The sequence below is a fragment of the Myotis yumanensis genome, unplaced genomic scaffold (assembly GCF_028538775.1).
Source record: "Myotis yumanensis isolate MYYU_CA2020_CCGP unplaced genomic scaffold, mMyoYum1.0.hap1 SCAF_3, whole genome shotgun sequence".
Taxonomy (NCBI): Eukaryota; Metazoa; Chordata; class Mammalia; order Chiroptera; family Vespertilionidae; genus Myotis; species Myotis yumanensis.
The window spans coordinates 175547866-175569783 of NW_027223754.1; the positions used below are offsets into that span (position 1 = coordinate 175547866).

Consider the following 21918-nt stretch of genomic DNA (forward strand, 5'->3'; position numbering starts at 1 on the left):
GGGGGAACAGTGGGAGTTACAGGACGGCGGGGGGGTAGAGTTGGGTGTAAGCTGGTAGAGATAGGGGGGCAGTGGGGATGATCATGCCAGCAGGGTGGACAATTAGGGGTGATCAGGCCAGCAAAGGGGGGGCAGCTGGGGGTAAGCAGGCCAGCAGGGGGGGCACTTAAGGGTTATTAGACCAGAAGGGGAGAAGTTGGGGGTTTTCAGGCAGGCAGGTGAACGATAAGGAGCCAGCGGTCCCAGATTGCCAGAGTGATGCCAGTTTAACCAGCAGTCGGACATCCCCCAAAGGGTCCCAGATTGGAGGGTGCAGGCTGAGCTGAGGGACACCCCCCGCAAGAATTTCATACACCAGGCCATTAGTGTTGACATATATGCCATTTGATATGTATGCTATTTTGTTGTATTGACAGCAAGCTTCAAAACTTCACGTCAAATTTTCTGAAGGTGTTATCCTAGATATTTTTATGCTTAAAAATGTCAAATTAAGTGCCCCCCCCCCCTCAACAAGAGCATTTACGGGAAGTTTTAATACATTACTTCATTTTGAAAAGTGCTGTTAAAAGTTATATACTTCGAGAAGCTTATGGTGAACATGCTCCATCTCAAGATACTTATGAACGCTGGTTTAAACGCTTTAAAAGTGATGATTTCGATGTTAAAGACAAAAACATCCAGATCAGACAAAAAAGTTTGAAGACCAACAATTACAAGCATTATAAGGATGAAGATTCGTGTCAAACTCAAAAACAACTTGCAAAAAGATTAAACGTTGCTCAGCCAAAAATATCTGATCACTTGCAAGCAATGGGAAAGACATTAAAGGAAGGAAAATGAATACCACATCAACTGAACGTAAGACAAATGGAAAACCCTAAAAGTCATCAGTAAAATGTTGCTTCAACAGCACAAAAGTCTTTTTTGCATTGAATTGCAACTGGCAATGAAAAAGTGCATTTATTTTGAGAATCCCAAATGCACAAAACCCAGGTCAACGATCATCAACTGCAAGGCCAAATCCCTTCGGAAAGAAGACAATGCTCTGTGTTTGGTGGGATCAGGAAGGTGTGGTCTATTATGAGCTTCTAAAACCAGGTGAAACTGTTAATACTGATCGCTATCAACAACAAATAATCAATTTGAACCAGGCTTTGATCGTGAAATGACCAGAATGTGCCAGAAGACACAGCAAAGTCATTTTGCTTCATGACAGCACACCATCACACACTTCAAAACCAGTTAAAGACATGTTAAAAGATCTTGCCTCGCCGAACTGGTTTGGCTCAGTAGATAGAGCACTGGCCTTCGGACAGGTTTGATTCCGGTCAAGGGCATGTACCTTGGTTCCGGGCACATCCCCAATGGGGGGTGGGCAGGAGGCAGCTGATCGACCTCTCATCAATGTTTCTGGCTCTCTATCCCTCTCCCTTCTTCTCTGTAGGAAATCAATAAGGTATTTTTTTAAAAAAAGATCTTGCCTGGGAATTATTAACCCATCCGCGGTAATCACCAGATCTTGCTCCTTCAGATTACCACTTGTTCTGATGGATGGCACATGCACTTTCAGAGCAGCACTTCAAAACATTTGAAGTGGAAAATTTGGGTCTCTGAATGGTTTGCCACAAAAACAAGAAAAGTCTATTAAAATTTTTGGTATTTATCTACAAATTACCTGAAAGATGGGGGAAATATGTAGCTAGTGATGGACATTAAATAAAGCACTTTTGAAGTTTCTCTTGAAATTGTGTTTAACTACAAAATCCGCATTACCCGTATACCTGATATATACATGATGGACTACTCAATCATATAGATTAAATATTGCACTTTGTAACATGGATGGATCTTCAGTATTATAATTGCCCTTGCCCCGTGGTCGGCAAACTGCAACTCACGAGCCACATGCAGCTCTGTGGCCCCTTGAGTGTGGCTCTTCCTAAGCCTTAGAAGTACCCTAATTAAGTTAATAACAATGTACCTACCTATACAGTTTAAAAAACTTGGCTCTCAAAAGAAATTTCAGCCGAAACCGGTTTGGCTCAGTGGATAGAGCGTCGGCCTGCGGACTGAAAGGTCCCAGGTTCTATTCCGGTCAAGGGCATGTCCCTGGGTTGTGGGCACATCCCCAGTAGGGGGCATGCAAGAGGCAGCGGAATCGATGTTTCTAACTCTCCCTTCCTATCTGTAAAAAATCAATAAAATATATTTTAAAAAAAGAAATTTCAATTGTTGTACTGTTGATATTTGGCTCTGTTGACTAGTATTTTGCAGACCACTGCCCTAGCCGGTTTGGCTTAGTGGATGGAGGCAGCTTGTGGACTGAAAGGTAGCAGGTTCGATTCCAGTCAAGGACACATGGCCAGGTTGCGGGCTTGGTCCCCAGTTGGGAGCGTGCAGGAGTCAGCCGATCAGTGATTTTCTCTCATCGTTGATGTTTCCATCTCTCCCCTCACCCTTCCTCTCAGAAGTCAATAAAAGTCTTTAATAAATAAATATGAAATTTACATTAATAAGAACTGTTACTTTAATTAAAAATTAAACACCTTCCTAAAGTGTGTCCTCTACTGAAGATAGAAAATCAAACACAAATCAATCCATTTTGATTTCAAATGTTTTTTTAAAAGTTTATTTCAAGTATAAAAAGTAATGTTTCAATATTATCCAAAAATGTGTCAGTTTATTAAGTATAAAACAAGACTTCTGACAAAAAAGTTAACAATTAGGTATAAAATACTTAGGATATACTTTGACATTCACAGAGAGCACATTTGAAAACTAAGTTCTGCCAGTAAGTTTTAGAAACAAAAATATATTTAAAGTCTCACCTAAAATCACCAAGTCCTTAACTGAAGAATATTTTGCCTTACAAAAGGTAAATTAGCATTTCAAAATAAGATTTGTAAAAGAACTCCTTTTAAAATAATGGTATACTTGGCTCAATACTTTTGTAATTCCATGCTTTATGGTTTCCCTGAAAATAGCATTTACTTTTGTCTGTTACCCACAAATAAGGCCCTCAATGACATAGATAACCTAAATCGTAACTAACTCTGACTGAGGCATTTTATCACAGAAATTATGTATATTTCCAACAAAATACTCTGAACAAAAAATGAAAGAATTCTTGCATGCCAGTTACAAAATCATAAGAATTAAATTCTCAGAATTCTTTTAAAGGACTGCTACCAAGGCTTTTGCTTCTCTTCTCCAGATACAAGTTCTTGTAGATTTGAAATATTGCTTTTGAATCCTTTACTGGGTTTTTTAGTGTCTCAAGTCCATCTGCACTGAAGGTTCTGTTGGTGTTTCTTGAATTAGCCAAGACATTGTCATCTACGGAAACAGAAATTTCATTTATTTACTTTATTAGTCTCTTAATGTTAGTGAGCAAAACAGAGAAACACAATCTTCTCTGGTATAAAAAATTAGGACGAGTTAAAAGTTTGATGAACAATGGCTTTTCTCAAATTAAACAAATTACACACAGAACTTCTTTCTTGCCTGTCCTTTGGGTTGTTTTCTACTCTCATCATCACTCCTAAGGTAAGACTGTTCCGCTTTTTCCCTTGCCCAACAAAAACCTAATTTGACATTTGAACACAACTGCGTGATCTTCTTCACTGCTATTTGATCAGCACAAACACCAGCCAATTCCAGTTTTAAAATTCTGGCTTAGGCATTCCATAACATGCCTGTACTTTAACTCATTAAACAGTTTCAGTGCTGTATTAGCCTCACTATTCCTTTAAATCCTGGGCCCAGCTTTTCATGTGTACTTCTTGATGTGCCTCTATTTCACTAATGGTTCCCCAGCTGCAAAATTCCAATACTTTTCATCCCAGATCCAGCCATACCTTTCCACATGAGGTAGGTTTTACATTCTCTAAACCTGGGTGGGTCAAATAATCTATCCTCTTCTTAATTCTTCTCCACCCTCATTCTTCACATGGGGACAGAATTTCTGCTGCCTTAGGGTGTCTCTATGCTGCTTTCCATTCGAGTAAGTTACTTCCTTTTCTACAATACCCTGGACTGAAAGTTTTATAGGTTGCTTCAACCACACAAGAAAGTTGATACCAAAATTAGGTATATAATCATCTAAAAAGGTTATTTTATAGTTCTTTGGGAGTCGTAGCATTCCTTATCTCACTTCACATATGTTCACAATGTTCAGTTCATCTCTCTTCTCTCATGGAGTCTCATCAGAATGAACAGAGGTCTAAAACTTGTGTGACTGGGACTCAACTCATCGTTAAAATAGATCACTAGTTCCCTCTCCACATATGATGGAGAAATTAGGAGAGCATGTCTTCCAACCATTCACTTGTACAACTGCAAATCTCATTGTGCTTCTTCCCTGGCTTATGTTTTTCATGTTTTTTTTCCATCATAATTCTAGGTATTGGTGTCTCACTGTTGACTGCTCATCCTGTTGGTGGTTGTTTTTATCCGTTACTTGTCTTTTGCCTGAAGATTGTTAGACAACCCGTGCATCCATCTTCTGAATATTTTCATATTCAGATATCAGTATGGCTCTCACGTTCTCTTTGGAGTGATACCTATGTCTCCTGTTTCTATGGACCTTTCTTGCTTTCATTTACATGTTCATTTCTATCACTGTTATTTTTGGCTTTTGGTGTTTCAATTTCAAAAAAATTTTAATCTCGGGTCCTCTTTTCTGGTTGTTTTCCAATGCTGATTAATAAGAGTTCACTTCTCCTTTGATTCAACTTTTTCCTAATTGCACATTCAATGTGTATGACTCAATTTCTGTAAGTATTTGTGCTTTCAGCCTTTTTTTCAACTTGTCATTCTTTTCTGAAAATGTGCTTTCCTTTCTTGTTGCTTCTGGTGAAATTGTTTTTGTTTTCAAGTGACTAAACTACTGCCTTGACACTCAATAAATCAAAACCAAAATAAAACTCCAGAACCCAAGCTTCTACTTCTCAATGCAAAACCCTAAAAACCAACTAGATTCATCCCACCAATTAAACTGAATGTTAAAAGCTCTGATATAGCCGAAACCAGTTTGGCTCAGTGGATAAGAGCGTCGGTCTGCGGACTGAATGGTCCCAGGTTCGATTCCGGTCAAGGGCATGTACCTGGGTTGCGGGCACATCCCCAGTAGGAGATGTGCAGGAGGCAGCTGATCGATGTTTCTCGCTCATCGATGTTTCTAACTCTCTATCTCTCTCCCTTCCTCTCTGTAAAAAATCAATAAAATATATTAAAAAAAAAAAAAAAAAAAAAAAAACCTCTGGTATTTATGGTTGGTCCTCAGCCCAAATACCTCCCCAGATATAAAAATCAGCATCAGTCTCATTATGAAAATAACTCAATTCCACACTTAGGAAATGGATCACTGCTTCTCTCCTCATATCCTCCTACTACTGATAAACACAAACACTGAATCTTTTGTTTTTATTTTTTCAGGATACAGAATTTATTCAAAGTCCAGTACATACTGGCCAAACTGCCTTCAACATGAACAGAAAGCCTGGGGGAAAGACAAAGTTGTTATAAAATCACTTTAATTCAGTTCTTTCCACATTACAAATTGTCAGGCAGGCAGTGGAATGTGCCATTTTCCCTCCACATTAACAATCCTGAGCCTGTAAATAGCTGGTATAAAAATACTTATTTGTAGCACTATAAAAAATACACGCTGCACCTCATGTCTTACAATTTGTATAAAAACTTGTATTTATACCCTTGTCCCCACCCATACATGAAAGTTCAGGGTTCCAGGCACTAAAAAGATGGGCCAGTCCAGCCAGCATGAAGTCTGGTCTGTGCAGAGTGAAGACCCTAGGACAGGGGTGGGCAAACTTTTTGACTCAAGGGCCACAATGGGTTTTTAAACTGGACTGGAGGGCCGGAGCAAAAGCATGGATGGAGTGTTTTGTGTGAACTAATATAAATTCAAAGTAAACATCATTACATAAAAGGGTACAGTCTTTTTTTTTTTTTTTTTAGTTTTATTCATTTCAAATGGGCCAGATCCGGCCAGTGGGCCGTAGTTTGCCCACGGCTGCCCTAGGACCTGTGAACGTAGAACTGCACAAGGTAAAGGAAACAGCTCAAGAGGCAGGCAAAAAAAATCCCAGAAAACTTTGGTCCAAAATTTGCATGAAAAAAGAAACCATGCAAGTTCAAAGAACCCTGGTCCTCCCAGAGGACAGGTTAGGTGTAAGGCATCTACATCCAGAAGACTCAAGTCTGGGGATTTCTAGAAAGAACCCAGGCTTCTCAGTGGTCCCCACTGTGTCCACCCTGGAAACTAGATTCTGCCCTGCAACTTAACTCCAAGGAATAAAATTAAAAGTACAGTACAAAAGGTCATATAAGGAGAAAATAGATTTACACACATACCATTTTTATCATCTTGTTATATAGAAAATTATTCCTCATTTCTTTTACATATAAATGAAGACTAGAATATTTGGTCAACTGGAAATATTGCTAGGAAGCAAATGTCTGCAACTGCATCAAAGCACAATTAAGAGATTTATGATAAAACAAAGCTACAAGCTAAAGACGCACCAGGGACACACACCTTCAGGTGTCTCATCACAGGAGGGATATCTTAAGCCAGGGGTGGGGAGAATGACACACTTGATAAAAACGAAGATTGAAATGTGGGCACATCCTGTAGTTGGCAGCCTCTTGCTATGTCAGGTACATGATCCGTGAGGGAGGCAGTCCCCAAACCCATGAGCATTAAAACCACCAAGAAAGCCCAGCAAGAGCAGTGTATGTTAAGGCACAAAAAGGCCAATTGGAGGTTTGGGAATGCTCACGGCATAGGCTGCAAAAGCAACAGGCAAGGGGGCACCAGGGAGGAGCAGGTATCCTTTCCACATGTCACTGTAAACCTGAGGATGGCACCGCATCTCCACAAAATGAGAAATGTGAATTATATTAAAAAACAGGTAAACTGATTTGTCTTAAAAAAAAAATCTCTGGTATTTTAAGGTCACTTCAGCTGCTTTGAAAGTGGCTGTTTTCTGGAAGGATGAAAGTTGTCACCAGGTATTTTGGCAAAGGTCACCCACAGGTGGTGGTTTTCTCCCAATTCATAATAGTGCAGGTCGATTAGGGCCTGGATTGCCTCTTCCACTGAACCCATTGTGATCAGTGCCATGCTCCTGTGCTTCTTGAAGAACTTGAATTTTTTAACAATTCTGCCGCGCCTGGAGAAGAGGGCCTTGAGGTTTTGTGTGGATGTGAAGGGTGGTATGTGGGAGAGGTACAGGTTCTCTGAGGGTGGGAAAACATTCTGGAACTTCTTGGAGCATGCATTCCTGAAGCGGTGCAGGGGTGAGTTGCTGTAGTCTTTGGTGAGGCCCAGGTCTGCCTGGCCCTCATGAAGCAGATGCACATTTTTGTATGGGGTTACCGTGATGAGCATAGGCTTTCCATGCAGCTTATGCCTGTTGAGGTGGCTCATGGCCAGCTGGGCCTGGATCCCATCAGCCATCTGCACCAGAGCTCGCGTCTTATTTTTAAAGAAAATCTTCGCCCGCTGGACATCGCCATACACACCGAAAATAATGAAGAGGTTTTGGATTGTGATTCTCTCAGGGTTGAGGTTCCTGACCAGCAGGACACAATTTCCAGCCCCTGCTGGGCCTGGGATGGCAATCTGGCCTGCTTCTTCTGCTTCTGCTATTGATGCCCCTGACACCGAATGTTTGGCCACAGGTGCAGGGTCTGCAATGGCAATCTGGCCTGCTTCTGCTGTTGCTGCCCCTGACACCAACGGAATGGCCACAGGGGGCAGAGGCTGGAGCTCATTGGGATCACAGAGGCCTGCAGCTTGAGGAATATCAAGGGTGGAAGGAAAACCAGCTCCTGATTTCACAGGGGCTGACATTACCAGAGCAGCACCGAAGGCCGAGGCCATGGCCTGGTCCTGTAAGGACTCGCTGTCATGCCAGGGCAGGTCAGGATAGGTGTAGACTCGGCTCTTGCTGCTGTTGTACTTCAAGTTGAGGATGGAAGAGGTGGAAAAGCTGATGCGAACTGTGCAACCAAAGATGTTCCAACTGTCCAGAAACACCTTTGCGAGCACGGCGCTCAATGGTTCAGCATACTGCAGCAATGCCTGGAACATGTTGTTCTGGGTGAAAGTGATGATTTTCAAAACTTTGCCAAAATGGGAAAAGATCTGGTGAAGCATGTCCAGGGGGAATGGGTGGAAGAGGTTCTCTAAGATAATCCTGAGCACTGGGCTCTGGCCAGTCATCACCGTACCTGCATCCACAGCAGCTGCGTCCACAGGGCCTGCATCATCAGTGCCTGAGCATACAGCACCCGTGTCCACAGAGCCTGTGCTCACAGCTACTGAGCTCACAGGGCTCACCCCCACATCCACAGCATCCACAGCGCCAACATCCACAGTGGCCGCATTCATAGCAACAACAGGACCTGCTTCTATAGTGCCTACACCCACAGCACCAGCCGAGGCAGCCAGAGCCAAGTTCCTGGACTTTACTGAGTTCAGAGCCTGCAAGGCTGACTGGACCTGCGCCTGGTTGTGTGAGCTGCTGGTATTGAGTTCCTTGTGGTGGGAGAACTGGATGTAGATGGGCTGGCCTCGAAGCATGAGTTTCATGGAGGTATAGTAGTTCACCATGGTGATGGCAGCCTCCTCTGTGTTCATCTCAATGAATGCCTGGTTTTTCCATTTCATCATCAGGAAGTTGGTGACCTTCCCAAACGGCAGTCCCAGAAAAATGACCTCATCCTCAGCGACATCCCCAGGGAGCTTCTCGATGCAGATCACTCTGGAGGGAACACCTGAATTTCTATTGTCATCTTTGGAATTCTTACTGTTGCCTTTCATTTTCTTGCTGTCACCGTTCAACTTACTGCCATCACCTTTCAACTTCTTGCTATCACGTTTCAACTTCTCACTGTCAATTTTCAACTTGTCACCATGTGACTTCCTGCTGTCACCTTTCAACTTCAACTTCTCCCTATCACCTTTCAACTCCAACTTCCTCCTGTCAGTTTTCAACTTATTGTCACCATTCAACTTACTGCTGTCACCTTTCAACTTCTTGCTATCACATTTCAACTTATTGTCACCATTCAACTTCTTGCTGTCACCTTTCAACTTCTTGCTATCATCTTTCAACTTGGTGCTATCACCTTTCAACTTCTTCCTGTCATTTCCATTTGCTGCAGAAGCTGAGATAGGTACTGTAGTTATGCAGGCAGAGGAGAGCTCATCAGGTCCCCGCTTTGTACCAGCTGCTTTGTCTAGGACAATGCCATCTGTTCCATACAGAAGAGACCCACGGGGGTTGGAGTGGAGGCGCCGGAACCGCACCAACAATGGCTCTGAATTACAGACTCCTGAATCGTTTTTAAATGAATATGAATAAAAATAAAACTTCACAATAGTACCATAAATGTAATCCAGCTTATATATGTCACACTAACAGAGAAATAAAAAACATTAAATAGTTTATGATTTTACCTATTTCTTGGTTGGCTTCTGGAATCCTTTTCTCCTCAGGTGCACCTTTTATCCAGTCTTCTTTGGAACTTTTTATTCCTGTAACTATTTAAATATTCATTTTGAGATATCCAAATATTGTTATCCACCAATTTTAGTACTACAATGAAGAAAATTTAGATTAAGCCTAAAAAGTATTATTATATTCATATCATTCTAAAACGGCTCAAGAGCTCTACCTGGTTTGGCTCCAGGGATAGAGCATTGGCCATAAACTGAAGGGTTCTGGTTCGAGTCCAGTCAAGAGGACATACTTTGGTTGCAGGCTCAAAACCCCACCCACAGTCAGGACATGTGTGGGAGGCAACCAATCAATGTGTCTCTCTCACATAGACTTTTCTCTCTCCATCTTTACCCCTCCCTTCAAATCTCTGTAGAAATCAATGGAAAATATCCTCAGGTAAGAAATTAGAAAAGAAGGGAGGGGGTGGCACCAGGAAAATTCTTTCTCATATTCAAAGTGCCTAATTTCTCAAATTTGGAAAAAAATTTACTTCAAAAGTTCACCTGCACTATGCAATTACTTTCACTTCGGTTGAAAATCCATCACATTTCAAGTTATTAAAGGGCACATGACAAACGTAATTCACATTGCCTCCACCCACTTTCAATATTAGCATTACTTCCATCCCTCAAATTCTATGCACTTGGTTAAAAGCAGGAAGTGAAATTACCCGTACTTTTAAAATAATACATCTCTCTGACCCTCTAAGAAAATGTGCCTATTTCAGCTATAACTTTATGCAACTTAACAGATACTTGTCTGAAAAGCAGAAGAGAAACATTTCCATTCATATCCTTCAGTTTTTCAATCTGAATTTTTCAGCACAATACTTTTTACATAATATCCACAACTACTGTTTCCACTCTACCACAATTAGACATCTATTTTCTTTCTTCCTCTATGTTGAAAATTCCATAACTGTTAACCAACAGTCATGACAAAAGACCTATTTACCACCCTGTGTTTGATGACATTCTTGCTTCATACGCATCTCATATGAGTAAAATGGATGTTACCACTGTTTCAAAGATGGTAAAAGCTATCACAAATAATGATTACATATCTCCTAATGTTTAAATCAAAATTTCAAATTCAGAGGACTATCATACTGGACCTTGCACAGGGGCTTGCTCCTTCCTAGGACAAGGTTGCAGATCCTTCTGTTCTTCAGTGGAGTTTATCTTCTTATTAATCAGTCCATCTGGACATAATTTAAAGTCCAGCATGCTTTGTTTTTCTGTGGTATTTTTCTTAGGTAAAGTGGTGTTGGGTTTATTTTCCACTCTCTTCTCAATATTTTTCGGCAAACTCTCAAGTTTTGTGAGACAAATGCCCTCTCGTTCAATACATTTAAATGCAACTCTGTTCAGATATTGTTTCCTTTGCTCCTTTGCTTGGGGAGACAAGTGGTTGCGTTCACCTCCATTGTTTATGTTGTTTAAATTTTTATCTAATTTGGTTTTATCAATGAGCATTTTATCAGGTTGCTTTCCACCAACTGTTTCTTTAGCATTCCCCAAAAGGTATGATTTAGACACATGAGAATGGTGAATTTTTGTGTTACTGTCATGGCTTGAACAAATACTTAATGATTCTTCAGAAGTCTGCACACTGCTACTGTGTCTCTCATTTGATTTCCCAGAACTCCCTACTTGCATAGAAAGTTTACTGGACTTCATGGATTGAGAATCACATGGTATACTTTTCTCACAGTTTAATTTTGATGCTTTGACACCCATTGCTTCTTTATGCTTCTGCCTTTGCAAGTACTGCTCTAGTGTTATAACAACTTTAGGCAAATTATCCTTAGACGTAGAGCCTAGTGATTTAACATTAGATACTGTCTTTTCTTTAACTTTGGCTCTTTCATCAGGTTTTGACAAAGGAGTACACGTTTTCAAAGTACCATCTCCATTTTTATTTTGCTCTTGTTTAAAATACTTCTTCTTCTTTACCTCTGAATTAAGTATGCTCTCTTCACCTAACTTCCTTTTTGTTGAAACTTTTTGCTGACGATCACCTGTTTCCAATTTTATCTTTTCTGGCAATAATTTCTGTACAAAAGAACCATTTTTTATATGCAAGTCTTTATTTTTATTTGTCCAAAAACCTGGCTTTGCTTTAGGTGGACTTGAATTCTGTGCTATGATCGTTCTCTGCAAGCTCTCTTGAGAAAACTTTCTTTTAGCACTAGAATGAAAAGTCATCTCATGAAATTTCAGTTTTCTTTTCTTTTTGTGACATTTTAAGGAATCTAGTTTATCCCCTTTAGAAAAAGATGGAGCAGATAATTCTTGTTCTGTTCTTAGTGAGCTGCATTTTGGTTCTGATAGATCTTTCATAGTCCTGCCTTGTTCTGTTTCAGAAAAAGGGTTTTTCCCAATCGGAAAAGTCTGCGCAATCTTTGGATTGTTATTTGGAGAACTATTAAATACTGTGGAACAATCTTTATCAGAAGTACTCTCTCCTTGCTTACAACTGTTGGTCTCCAGAGAACACCGATCTTTCCCATTTTTGACCTTTGAAGTCAAGTTATTGATGGACTTACACTTGCACTGGGGAACTCCTTCATAAACATTAGAGAGCCAACCCAATGCACAGCAACGGACATCGTCTTTCTCTGAATCCGTAACAAAATTGGAACTTTCTCCATCTGTATGTACTGGTGAGTCACAGTGGATTCCTTTTTTTGTGACAGGGTTTTCTTTCTCTGATTTTGTAAATTTGTCTAACTCACAAGGTTGATCCTTCTGTTCGGGAAATAATTCTTTCATTTGCTCTGGGTTTAATATTGTAATTTTTATGTGGTCAGTTGCATCTTTGCAGTCACAGCTGGTTTTATCACAAGACTCATCTTTTGAGTTTTTGTCTGTTATTTGTTTTGCTGGAGAATCTTCATGTGTAGTCACAGGTTCAATACCATAGGGAAATTCTTTTGAGAGTTCTGAAAGCTGATTGTGTGGGAAGAAAATGGATGTGTTATCAAGAACCTCATTTACTGCAGGGTCCTGGGCAGTGTGATTGCAGGACACATCAGTTTCCTGGGGGTTACTGCCCTGATGAAGAGCAGCTGATGAACACATATCTTTAGCTGTGCTTACTTTTTTACTATAATGCTTCAAATTGCTCTCCTCTGGATTTTCACTACTTGAATCAACATTCTTCAAAAATGACTCTAGAGGTTGTGGTGACTTTGATTGATCAGGTATTTTATGTAAAACATCTGTATAATGTAAAAAATTATCTTTTTGTAAACCAAGCTCTATCTTTTCAGTGATATTGTCTAATTGTTCTTTTTGTTTTTTAGTACTAATCACTTGGAGATTAGGTAATGATTTCTGTGATTCAATTTGTTCAATAGGAGGTGAGTTGAATATCTTTGCTATTTGATAATTATAAGATGTATCACCTTCAACCAGAGAACATATATTGTCAATCTGCAACAACTCACTATTCACAGTATCATTGTCCCTGGAGTTAGATGAGGCTTGCTGATCACTCACAGGACAGTGAATATTTGGTTCAGATTCTATTGGATTTCCTTGATTGGTATTAGGTGCATTTTCTGAATTACCATTAGTTGACGTATTTCGCTTTTCCTTCTGAATTAGTGGCAAAACCTTATTTGTTGTACTTGTAACTGGTTCGTTCACTTTCAATACAGCAGTCACTCTTCTGTTTTCTGCCAATTGATTCTGTAAACTACAAACACTGCCTTCTTTAATAACCGGATAGCCTGTTTCAGGTAAAGAATCAGGTGTTATTCCTTTGACAGGCAATGTTTTGATATCTGAAATTAAGGGTGACACCACAGCAATCTGAAGTTCTGTTCCCTTAATAGTAGTTGCACCTGGAGATTCATAACTTTGTACTACCATTGGCAGAGTTGTTACTTGTGAACAATTTTCCATCTTATTCTGAGAATTTCCCACAAGTGAAACTTGAGTTTTATCACAGATTTCCCCAGCTTTTGAGATTCCAACTGCTGTTCTCTGTGTTGTTAACTCATTACATGGTTTTTTTTCTATAGGTTCAGAAGGGTTTTTTTTCCACAGATTAAGACATGTTGCTAGCAATTCCAAATGACTGTCAGCATTCAGAGGTACTCCAGTTTTAGGGAATTTATGGTCCAGGTAAGAAGAATTTTCTGATACATTGGCATTTATATTACAAGAGCTTGGAGTTTCCATGGTTTTCAAGTTCAGTTGGTTATTAGTGATTTGGGTATTAGCTTTCATTTCAAAACTGTGTGGATTAGAATCCTTAATAGTTTCACAACCATCTTTCATTAACCTTTTCTCAATTTCATCTCCATGTGCAAGGAGACTGATAAGTAGCCTATTTTCATTTAGATATTTTGAAGTGTATGGCTCAGAGGCCATAGACTGAGGAACTAAAATTGTTTCAGAATTGGTTTGCACATTTTCTTCAACATTGACTATATTTCCTGATGAAAACTGGGTATTCTCCATAGTTGGCATCTTGAAAGAAGTGGTATCTTTTAAATTATGTAACTGGTCTGGCACTGGCCCCTTTCCCGAACACACAGAATTTAGTAAAATCGAATTAACCTGGTTAGAATTCCTGCAATTGGTCTCTTGACTAGAATTCATAGTACTGTGCATTCTATTTGTTTCTTCAGCTATTTCCACTGCTTTTGGTGATTTATCCACTGCAGTCTCTGGAGTGGCTGGGGTTACATGTGGTCCAAACTGGGTTTTGCCAGTTTGTTTCAGAGATAGTTCAGAATTTTGAGGTGTTTCACTATTAGCCTTAATACAACCTGCTAACATTAAAACCTTTTTATTAATTTTAATTTTCCTTGCCAGTTCAGAAAATTTCTTTCTCATTTCTACTAATTGTTTAATATCCTTCACTAACTTCTCTTTTGCAATATTTGTGTCCAGTATTTGACTTGGAGTCGGATTAGAAAAATCTACTCTTTCTTCTTGATTATTTTGAGGAAGAATCTGAACATCGTCAACAGATCTAATAGGCTCACTAAAAGCCTGATTGGTATTAGTATTTACTTTCATGTTACAAAAATTTCCAGTTATACTGACATTTTCATTGAGGTTTTGCTGTTGAAAGCCCCTGCAAAAGTCTTTCCTCATTTCAGAAGTATGAACTTCTTGACTCTGAGGAACTTCTGAAGAGTGAGTAATAACATGCTGCGTATTTTGCAAAGTTTGGCTTGCGTACCTACAGTCATAAGGAGGAAGAAGTCTTTTTTCATTCTGAATAACTGCAATTTGATAGGACGGTAAAGATGCAGTCTGCTTTGACTGTAATGTCAGTGCAGAATTTGAATGATGACTATTTTTAACTTGTACTGATGTAAGTTGCATAGTATTTTGTTTCTGAAGAGTAGGACTTTGCAAAAAGCTTTGTGGTGGATAACTGTATTGCTCTGGACGTGGTCTGTAATCTGCATAAGTCATTCCATTGGATGTATACTGTTGTGCACAGTCAGCCTGTCGCTCTGATAAAGATGAGGTAAGTCTCTGGTTTCCTTGATAAGTTACAGGAACTCTTACAGAATTAGAAGGGACCATCTGTCCTTGCATAGAATAGACTTCTGATGTTATAAATTGATTCTGTAGTGCATTTACATTTGGTGGATTAGTTCTAAAACCAGTTTGTTGAGAAACAGATCCCCCCGTATGAGAAAACATTGAATTCCTCACTGCTGAGTTTGTCCACACATTTTGTGCAACTCCTGGAGACATTTGCAAACTGTTATTTAGTTGATTGGGTCCTTTTACATTTGCATAAGTTTTTCTTTCCAATGAAACTTGTGAGGCAAAAATTGTCCTACTATGTATATCAGAAGCAGAGATTTGATTGGAAGTTGTATTTCTGATGTTGAGAGGTGACTGTGAAACTGGATTTGAGTTACTCCGAAACATACATGCAGGATGGTTACTTCCAGGAGGGTTTAAAGGAACTTGAGATGGTGTGTTTATTATACTCGGTTCCAAAAAAGATGACTGTTTTTTAGGATACATTGGTTGTAAGGTGACACTATTCAGTTTAGCATTCCAATCCATTGTTGATTGATTATAGTAGAAGTGTATTAAAAATCAGGTTTTTTGAATGTCAGGAATCTGTAAAAAAAAAAAATAAAGGCGCTTATTAATAAGCTGTTTGACTGAACAGAACATCTTTTAAAATTAGTTTACCTGAACACCAATGCTGACTATATCTATCGTAATTCCTGAAAATTCAGTTTACACAAATCCTCATTTTAATTTCCGAAAGAGAAATAGAAAAGGAGGATGCAACAATAAACATGGCAAATGTCAATAATATTTCTATGATATTTAACAGTTCATCCTACATTTAAGTGGCGATTACTTTCTGATTTTATTTTTATTAAGTATCTCTTTATTCTAAGTATTCATATTCACTATTTTAAAATGACAAAAAATGTTACTATCTATCACTACTTTCTATACACCATAAGGGAATATCAGCTGTAACACCTCCTCTTTCAGAAAATTTTGATACACTAAAAAAACACTAATACACAGCAATTGCTGGTGTGCCTGAGTCATACTCAGGTTGCAGGTTTGATTCTTGTGGAATCTTCACAACTTATTTAATGAGGGGTGCAGATGGGAGGCAACCCCTTGATGTTTCTCTCTCTCTCTCTCCCCCCTTTTTCTCCCTTCCCCTCTCTAGAAAAATCAATAAAAATATATTTAAAAAAATAAAAAACTAATATATAAATGAAGACTCATTATTTAAACAAACGGAATCCTACCAAACTGTCCACAATTTGCCTGATTTTCATTACTGTACACCTAGGCTATCTTATCATTTCACTAACATATCTACCTCATTGTCTAGGTAAGATTCTACTTTATGGTTGCACCACCATTTAACCAGTACTCTATCAATCAAATACAGGTGTACCTCATAAATTTTTTGCACTTTCCTTTATTGCATTACATATTGAAGAGGCTCCATCATAACCAAACTACATAATAGGAAAAAGACAGGTAAAATAAAATTAAACAGCCTTATTAACACCTTTCGTACTGCTCACGAGTTTTCTTGTGTTTCGCGTGCCATCTGTTAAGGACCGCTCACGAGTTTTCTCTCACGCCCATGGGAAAAGAAGCGAATCTAGACACTTATGTAAATTTTGTTTGGTCACTCTTCATAGAGGAAAATGTTTTACGCAGTACCATACGTTAAAAAAGTACTAGAAACTTTAATTGTTTAATTGTTTTTGTAAATAAAAATGTTATAATTATTGAAAAACGACACCTAAAGTGCATTATGATGATTTAAATAACGTGCAGTTTGCCTGAAAACATGCAGTCCCTGGCATATGTCTTAGAGATTTCTATGAAGTATGAAAGGTGTTAATAGTATACCCAACAACTTCAGAATATACAGTCTTTCAAAGTGCCAATGAATTTTTGTCAATATTGATCATATGGTTATGCAACAAATAAATCTCAAATTTCAAAGGATTAAAAATGATTCAGATTAATTCACTGGAAATGACCAAGAAATTATGGAGCAAAGGTAACTATAAATTGCAAAATAATTGAGAAATAAAGAAAGCTTGATACACTTGAGGGGAGAGAGAGAATGAATCTGGCGTCTCTTATTCTACTTACAATGACACCAGTCCTTTTGGATTAAGGACCTACTCTTATGACCTCATTTAAATTTAATTACATCCCTAAAAGGCCCAAGTCCAAATACTATCACATTGGATGTTAGGGCTGGGAGTGTGGGAACACAATTTAGTTCATAATAGTCTATCATCCCAATGTTCACGTAAGACCTGAATACTGGGATGGGGTAAGGGGAAGGGGCTGGAAGAAGTTAATGGGGAACCCTAAGTAATACTTTCAAAAATAAAGATGGTTTTTTTAAAAAGACCAGAAGATAATTTATAGCATTAAACAGACTAGAACAAAGAAAGTGAGAAATAATCGGCACATCAAAAGAACTGAGAAAAATAAATTGAACCATAGAACTGAAATACAGTAAAATAAACAAAAAAACGAACAAAAATACAGAGATTCAACAAACTCAGATTCTTTAAAAAAAAACCAAAATCATTAAAAGCTTCAGCTCTACAACTGACCATGAAAAAAAGACAACACAATATTAGAGAAGGCTATCACTAAACAACATTAAAATTATAAATATCCTATCTAATAATAGACAAACGTAATTAACCATACCTTCGCTACACTTCCCATTGGCTAATCAGGGCGATATGCAAATTAACTTCCAACCAAGATGGCGGCTGGCAGCCACACAGCTGAAGCAAGCAGGAGATTTGCTTGTTCCAGTGATGGAGGAAGCCAACGTTCCCGCCTGCTGCGGCCTGGCTCTGAGCTCTGAAAGCAACTAAGTTTCAATTATAGAAGCTAAACAAACCTCAGATACCTGCTTTCAGCAGGCCGTGGCCTCAGAGCAGTGACAGCAACAAAGTTTCAATTATAGAAGGTAAATAAATCCCAGAATAAAAAGAAAAAAGGAGAGGCTGAGAGCTTCAGTCGCCAGCCAGCCTAAAAACGGCCCTCATCCCCTTACCCAGACGGGCCAGGCACCCCAGTGGGGACCCCCACCCTAAAAGGGGTGTGGCCAGCCTGAAAACAGCCATCAGCCCCTCACCCAGGCACCCAAGTGGGACCCCCACCTTGATCCGGGACACCCTTCAGAGCAAACTATCCGGCCCCCACCCGTGCACCAGGCCTCTATCCTATATAGTAAAAGGGTAATATGCAAACTGACCCTAACAGCAGAAAGACTGGGAATGACTGGTCACTATGACACACACTGAACACTAGGGGGCAGACCCTCAATGCAGGAGCTGCCCTCTGGTGGTCAGTGCGCTCCCACATGGGGGAGCTCTGCTCAGGCACAACCCAGGCTGATGGCTGCCAGTACAGCAGTGGTGGTGGGAGCCCCTCTCGTCTCCTCAGCAGTGCTAAGGTTGTCCGACTGCAGCTTAGGTCTGCTCCCCGCTGGCAAGTGGACATCCCCCAAGGGCTGCAAAAGCATCCCTGAAATTAGAGGGAAGGTGTTCTGTTTTCTGATTTTTTTATTGCAGTCTCTAAGTACTAATACAATGTACTTAGTCTTATACCTTTTACATGGAAATGCAAAAAATGGACTTTACCAGAGACAGATTTCCAGTCTATTGTTTTAATTTCTCTTGGAAAAAGAAATCATTTTGCATGAAAATCTCCACCTTGCCTGCATCCCTTATCAAACCCTTACCAGTTAAAAAGTGACACTCACCTGGAAAACTCCAGCTATGACTGAACATCTGAATCTCCTCTACAAAGGAGCAGCCCGTTTTCTGGAGAAAACAAAAAAGAAATCACTTAAGCCAGCAGACCAATTTTACTTCATGAACATAAAGATGAAACTTAACATTGGCCCTAATTGGTTTGGCTGAATGAGTACAGTGTTGGCCTGTGGACACAATGTCCCAGGTTCAATTCCAGTCAAGGGAACATGCCTAGTTGTGGGCTCGATCCCCAGTAGCAAATGTGCAGGAGGCACAGCCTGAGGTACCCTGTTCAAGACCAGAATATGCCAGAAGACATGGCAAAGTAATTTTGCTTCATGGTAATGCACCATCACACACTTCAAAACCAGTTAAAGACACGTTAAAAGATATTGCCTGGGAAGTATTAACCCACCCACTGTATGCACCAGACCTTGCTCCTTCAGATTACCACTTGTTCTGATCGATAGCACATGTACTTTCTGAGCAGCACTTAAAAACATATTTTTTTTTATTTATTTTTTTTAATTTATTTTTTTTAATTTATTTTTTTTATTTTTTTTAAAAAATATATTTTATTGATTTTTTACAGAAAGGAAGGGAGAGAGAGAGAGAGAGTTAGAAACATCGATGAGAGAGAAACATCAATCAGCTGCCTCCTGCACATCTCCCACTGGGGATGTGCCCGCAACCCAGGTACATGCCCTTGACCGGAATCGAGCCTGGGACCTTTCAGTCCGCAGGCCGACGCTCTATCCACTGAGCCAAACCGGTTTCGGTGAAAACATATGAAGAAGTGGAAAATTGGGTCTCTGAATGGTTTGCCACAAAACAAGAAACGTTCTATTGGGACATTATCCACAAATTACCTGAAAGATGGGGGAAATGTGTAGCCAGCAATGGACATTACTTTGAATAAAGCACTTTTGATGTTTCTCTTGAAATTATCATGTTTTCTTTTATTACAAAATCTGCATTATTAACCGATACACCTAGTATGCACCCCTATGTTCATAGCAGCATAATTTACCATAGCTAAGATTTGGAAACAGCCTAAGTGGCCCATCAGCAAATGATTGGTGATTACTGTGGTACTTTTATACAATGGAATACTACACTGCTGTAAAAAGAAGGAATTCTTACCATTTGCAACAGCATGGACGGAAATGAAGAGCATTATGCTAAGCGAAATAAGCCAGTCAGAGAAAGGTAAGTGTAAGTATCACATGATCTCATTCATTTGTGGAATATAATGAACAGAAACTGATGAACAAAAATAGAACCAGAGATATAAAAACATCAAACATACTGTCCAACCTATGAGGGAAGGTGGCGGGTAAGAGGGTAAGAGATCAAGGACTTGTATGCATGATAATGAGCATAATCAATGGACACAGACAGTAGGGAGTGAGGACATGTGCTGGGGGGTGGGAGCAGCCAGGAGAGGTCAATGGGGGAAAAAGAAGATTCGTGCAATACTTTAAACAATAAAGAATTTGAATAAATAAATAAAGACTGCCAAAACCGCTTTGGCTCAGTGGATAGAGCGTCGGCCTGCGGACTGAAAGGTCCCAGGTTCGATTCCGGTCAAGGGCATGTACATGGGTTGCGGGCACATCCCCAGTGGGAGATGTGCAGGAGGCAGCTGATCGATGTTTCTCTCTCATCGATGTTTCTAACCCTCTCTCTCTCTCTCCCTTCCTCTCTGAAAAAAATCAATAAAATATATTTTTAAAAAAAATTAAAAAAAAGACTTATGCCCTAGCAGATTTGGCTCAGTGGATAGTGCCACGGCCTGCAGACCAAAAGATCCCAGGTTCTATTCTGGTCAAGGGTAAGTACCTTAATTGCAGACTCCTCCCAGGCCCAGGACCAGGACCCTGGTTGGGGCTTGTGCTGGAGGCAACCAATCGATATTTTTCTCTCACATCAATGTTTCTCTGTCTTTCCCTCTCTCTACCACTATACCAAAGAAAGAAAGAAAGAAAGAAAGAAAGAAAGAAAGAAAGAAAGAAAGAAAGAAAAGAAAAAGAAAAACAAAGGATGTGGTTCAATTGAAAAACTGTCAGCCCAGCAGCTTCCTTTATTTCTAGGTCAGCCTTATTATAAAAATTACACAGCAAAAAATAAGTTATAGCTAAGATGGAAGGCATAAAGAGACTGACTCAGGGTAACACAAATACAAAGATGCATATTTAGACAATATTTAGCAGGCTTCAATGAATGAATAAACATCTGTAGTTGCTGAAAACCAAATTTAAGAGAAGTCCTTATTTTAACTTATAGATGGGAAACAGTCCTGCATCTCCCTTCTTCACATCTATGCCAATCTGATTTCAATTGTATTACAATACCTTCTTTAAAAAAAAGTATGTACATACACACACACATTTAACATGATAGATGACTTCTCAACTGAAAAGGAAAGCAACAGAAAATCTGTGTTGGCATTAAAACAAGTTTTTTTTTTATTGATTTCAAAGAGAAAATGGGAGAGGGAGATAGAAACATCAAAGATGAAAGAGTTATTGATTGGTTCCTGCATGCCCCACATTATGGATCCAGCCGGCAACCCCAGCAAATGTGCTCTGACCAGGAATCATACCATGACCTCCTGGTTTATAGGTCAATGCTCAACCACTGAGTCATGCAGGCCAGGCTGTTTTGGCATTTTTAATTGAAATTTTTCATTATGTCTTTCTAACTTCCACAAGCCAAAGTTTATTTGGAGAGTGCCTACTGATGTGCTTAAATTAAGGAAAACCAGCATTTTTCATTGAAAAACTGATTTGTATTGGAAAAAAGCTATATTTGAAAACGTCTATTAAAAACAATTCACTAAAACCACAAACACCAACATTCTAAGTGTAAGAGCCACTTTTCAGGAATTCCAGAAGTACTATGATTTATTGAACCTGTTGTAGCTCTGAGTTTCTGTATCCTCAATCATCAGAGAAGTTAGGTTACCAGTCCTTGAAATAGGCTTTGAAGACTAGAGTATTCTAAATTTTACAATATTTATAATACAACACTATTATTTATAAAACAACTTCATTAATACTAATAGCTAACACTTGAGAACTTACTTTATGCCAAGAACTTTCCTGAATGCTCTAA

General features: G+C 39.3%; 1 protein-coding gene across 6 annotated transcripts in view; it reads right to left on the reverse strand.

Annotated features, from left to right (window-relative positions):
• Nucleotides 1-2647: 2647 nt before the first annotated feature.
• RESF1 (retroelement silencing factor 1) overlaps nucleotides 2648-21918 on the reverse strand; it is a 36120-nt gene continuing 16849 nt past the window's right edge. For 2 of the 6 annotated variants that reach the window (XM_070410473.1, XM_070410471.1), the window contains exons 4-8: nucleotides 18810-19982; nucleotides 10648-15640; nucleotides 9491-9574; nucleotides 6560-9366; nucleotides 3249-3336 (exon numbers count right to left, since the gene is read on the reverse strand). In XM_070410473.1, the coding sequence (XP_070266574.1) occupies nucleotides 6980-9366; nucleotides 9491-9574; nucleotides 10648-15583 (7407 nt within the window). In that variant the 5' untranslated portion in view covers nucleotides 15584-15640; nucleotides 18810-19982 and the 3' untranslated portion in view covers nucleotides 3249-3336; nucleotides 6560-6979. Of the gene's footprint in view, nucleotides 3337-6559; nucleotides 9367-9490; nucleotides 9575-10647; nucleotides 15641-18809; nucleotides 19983-21918 lie in introns of those variants that run through there. The other 4 variants (XM_070410474.1, XM_070410472.1, XM_070410475.1 and 1 more) reach the window with 3 other exon arrangements.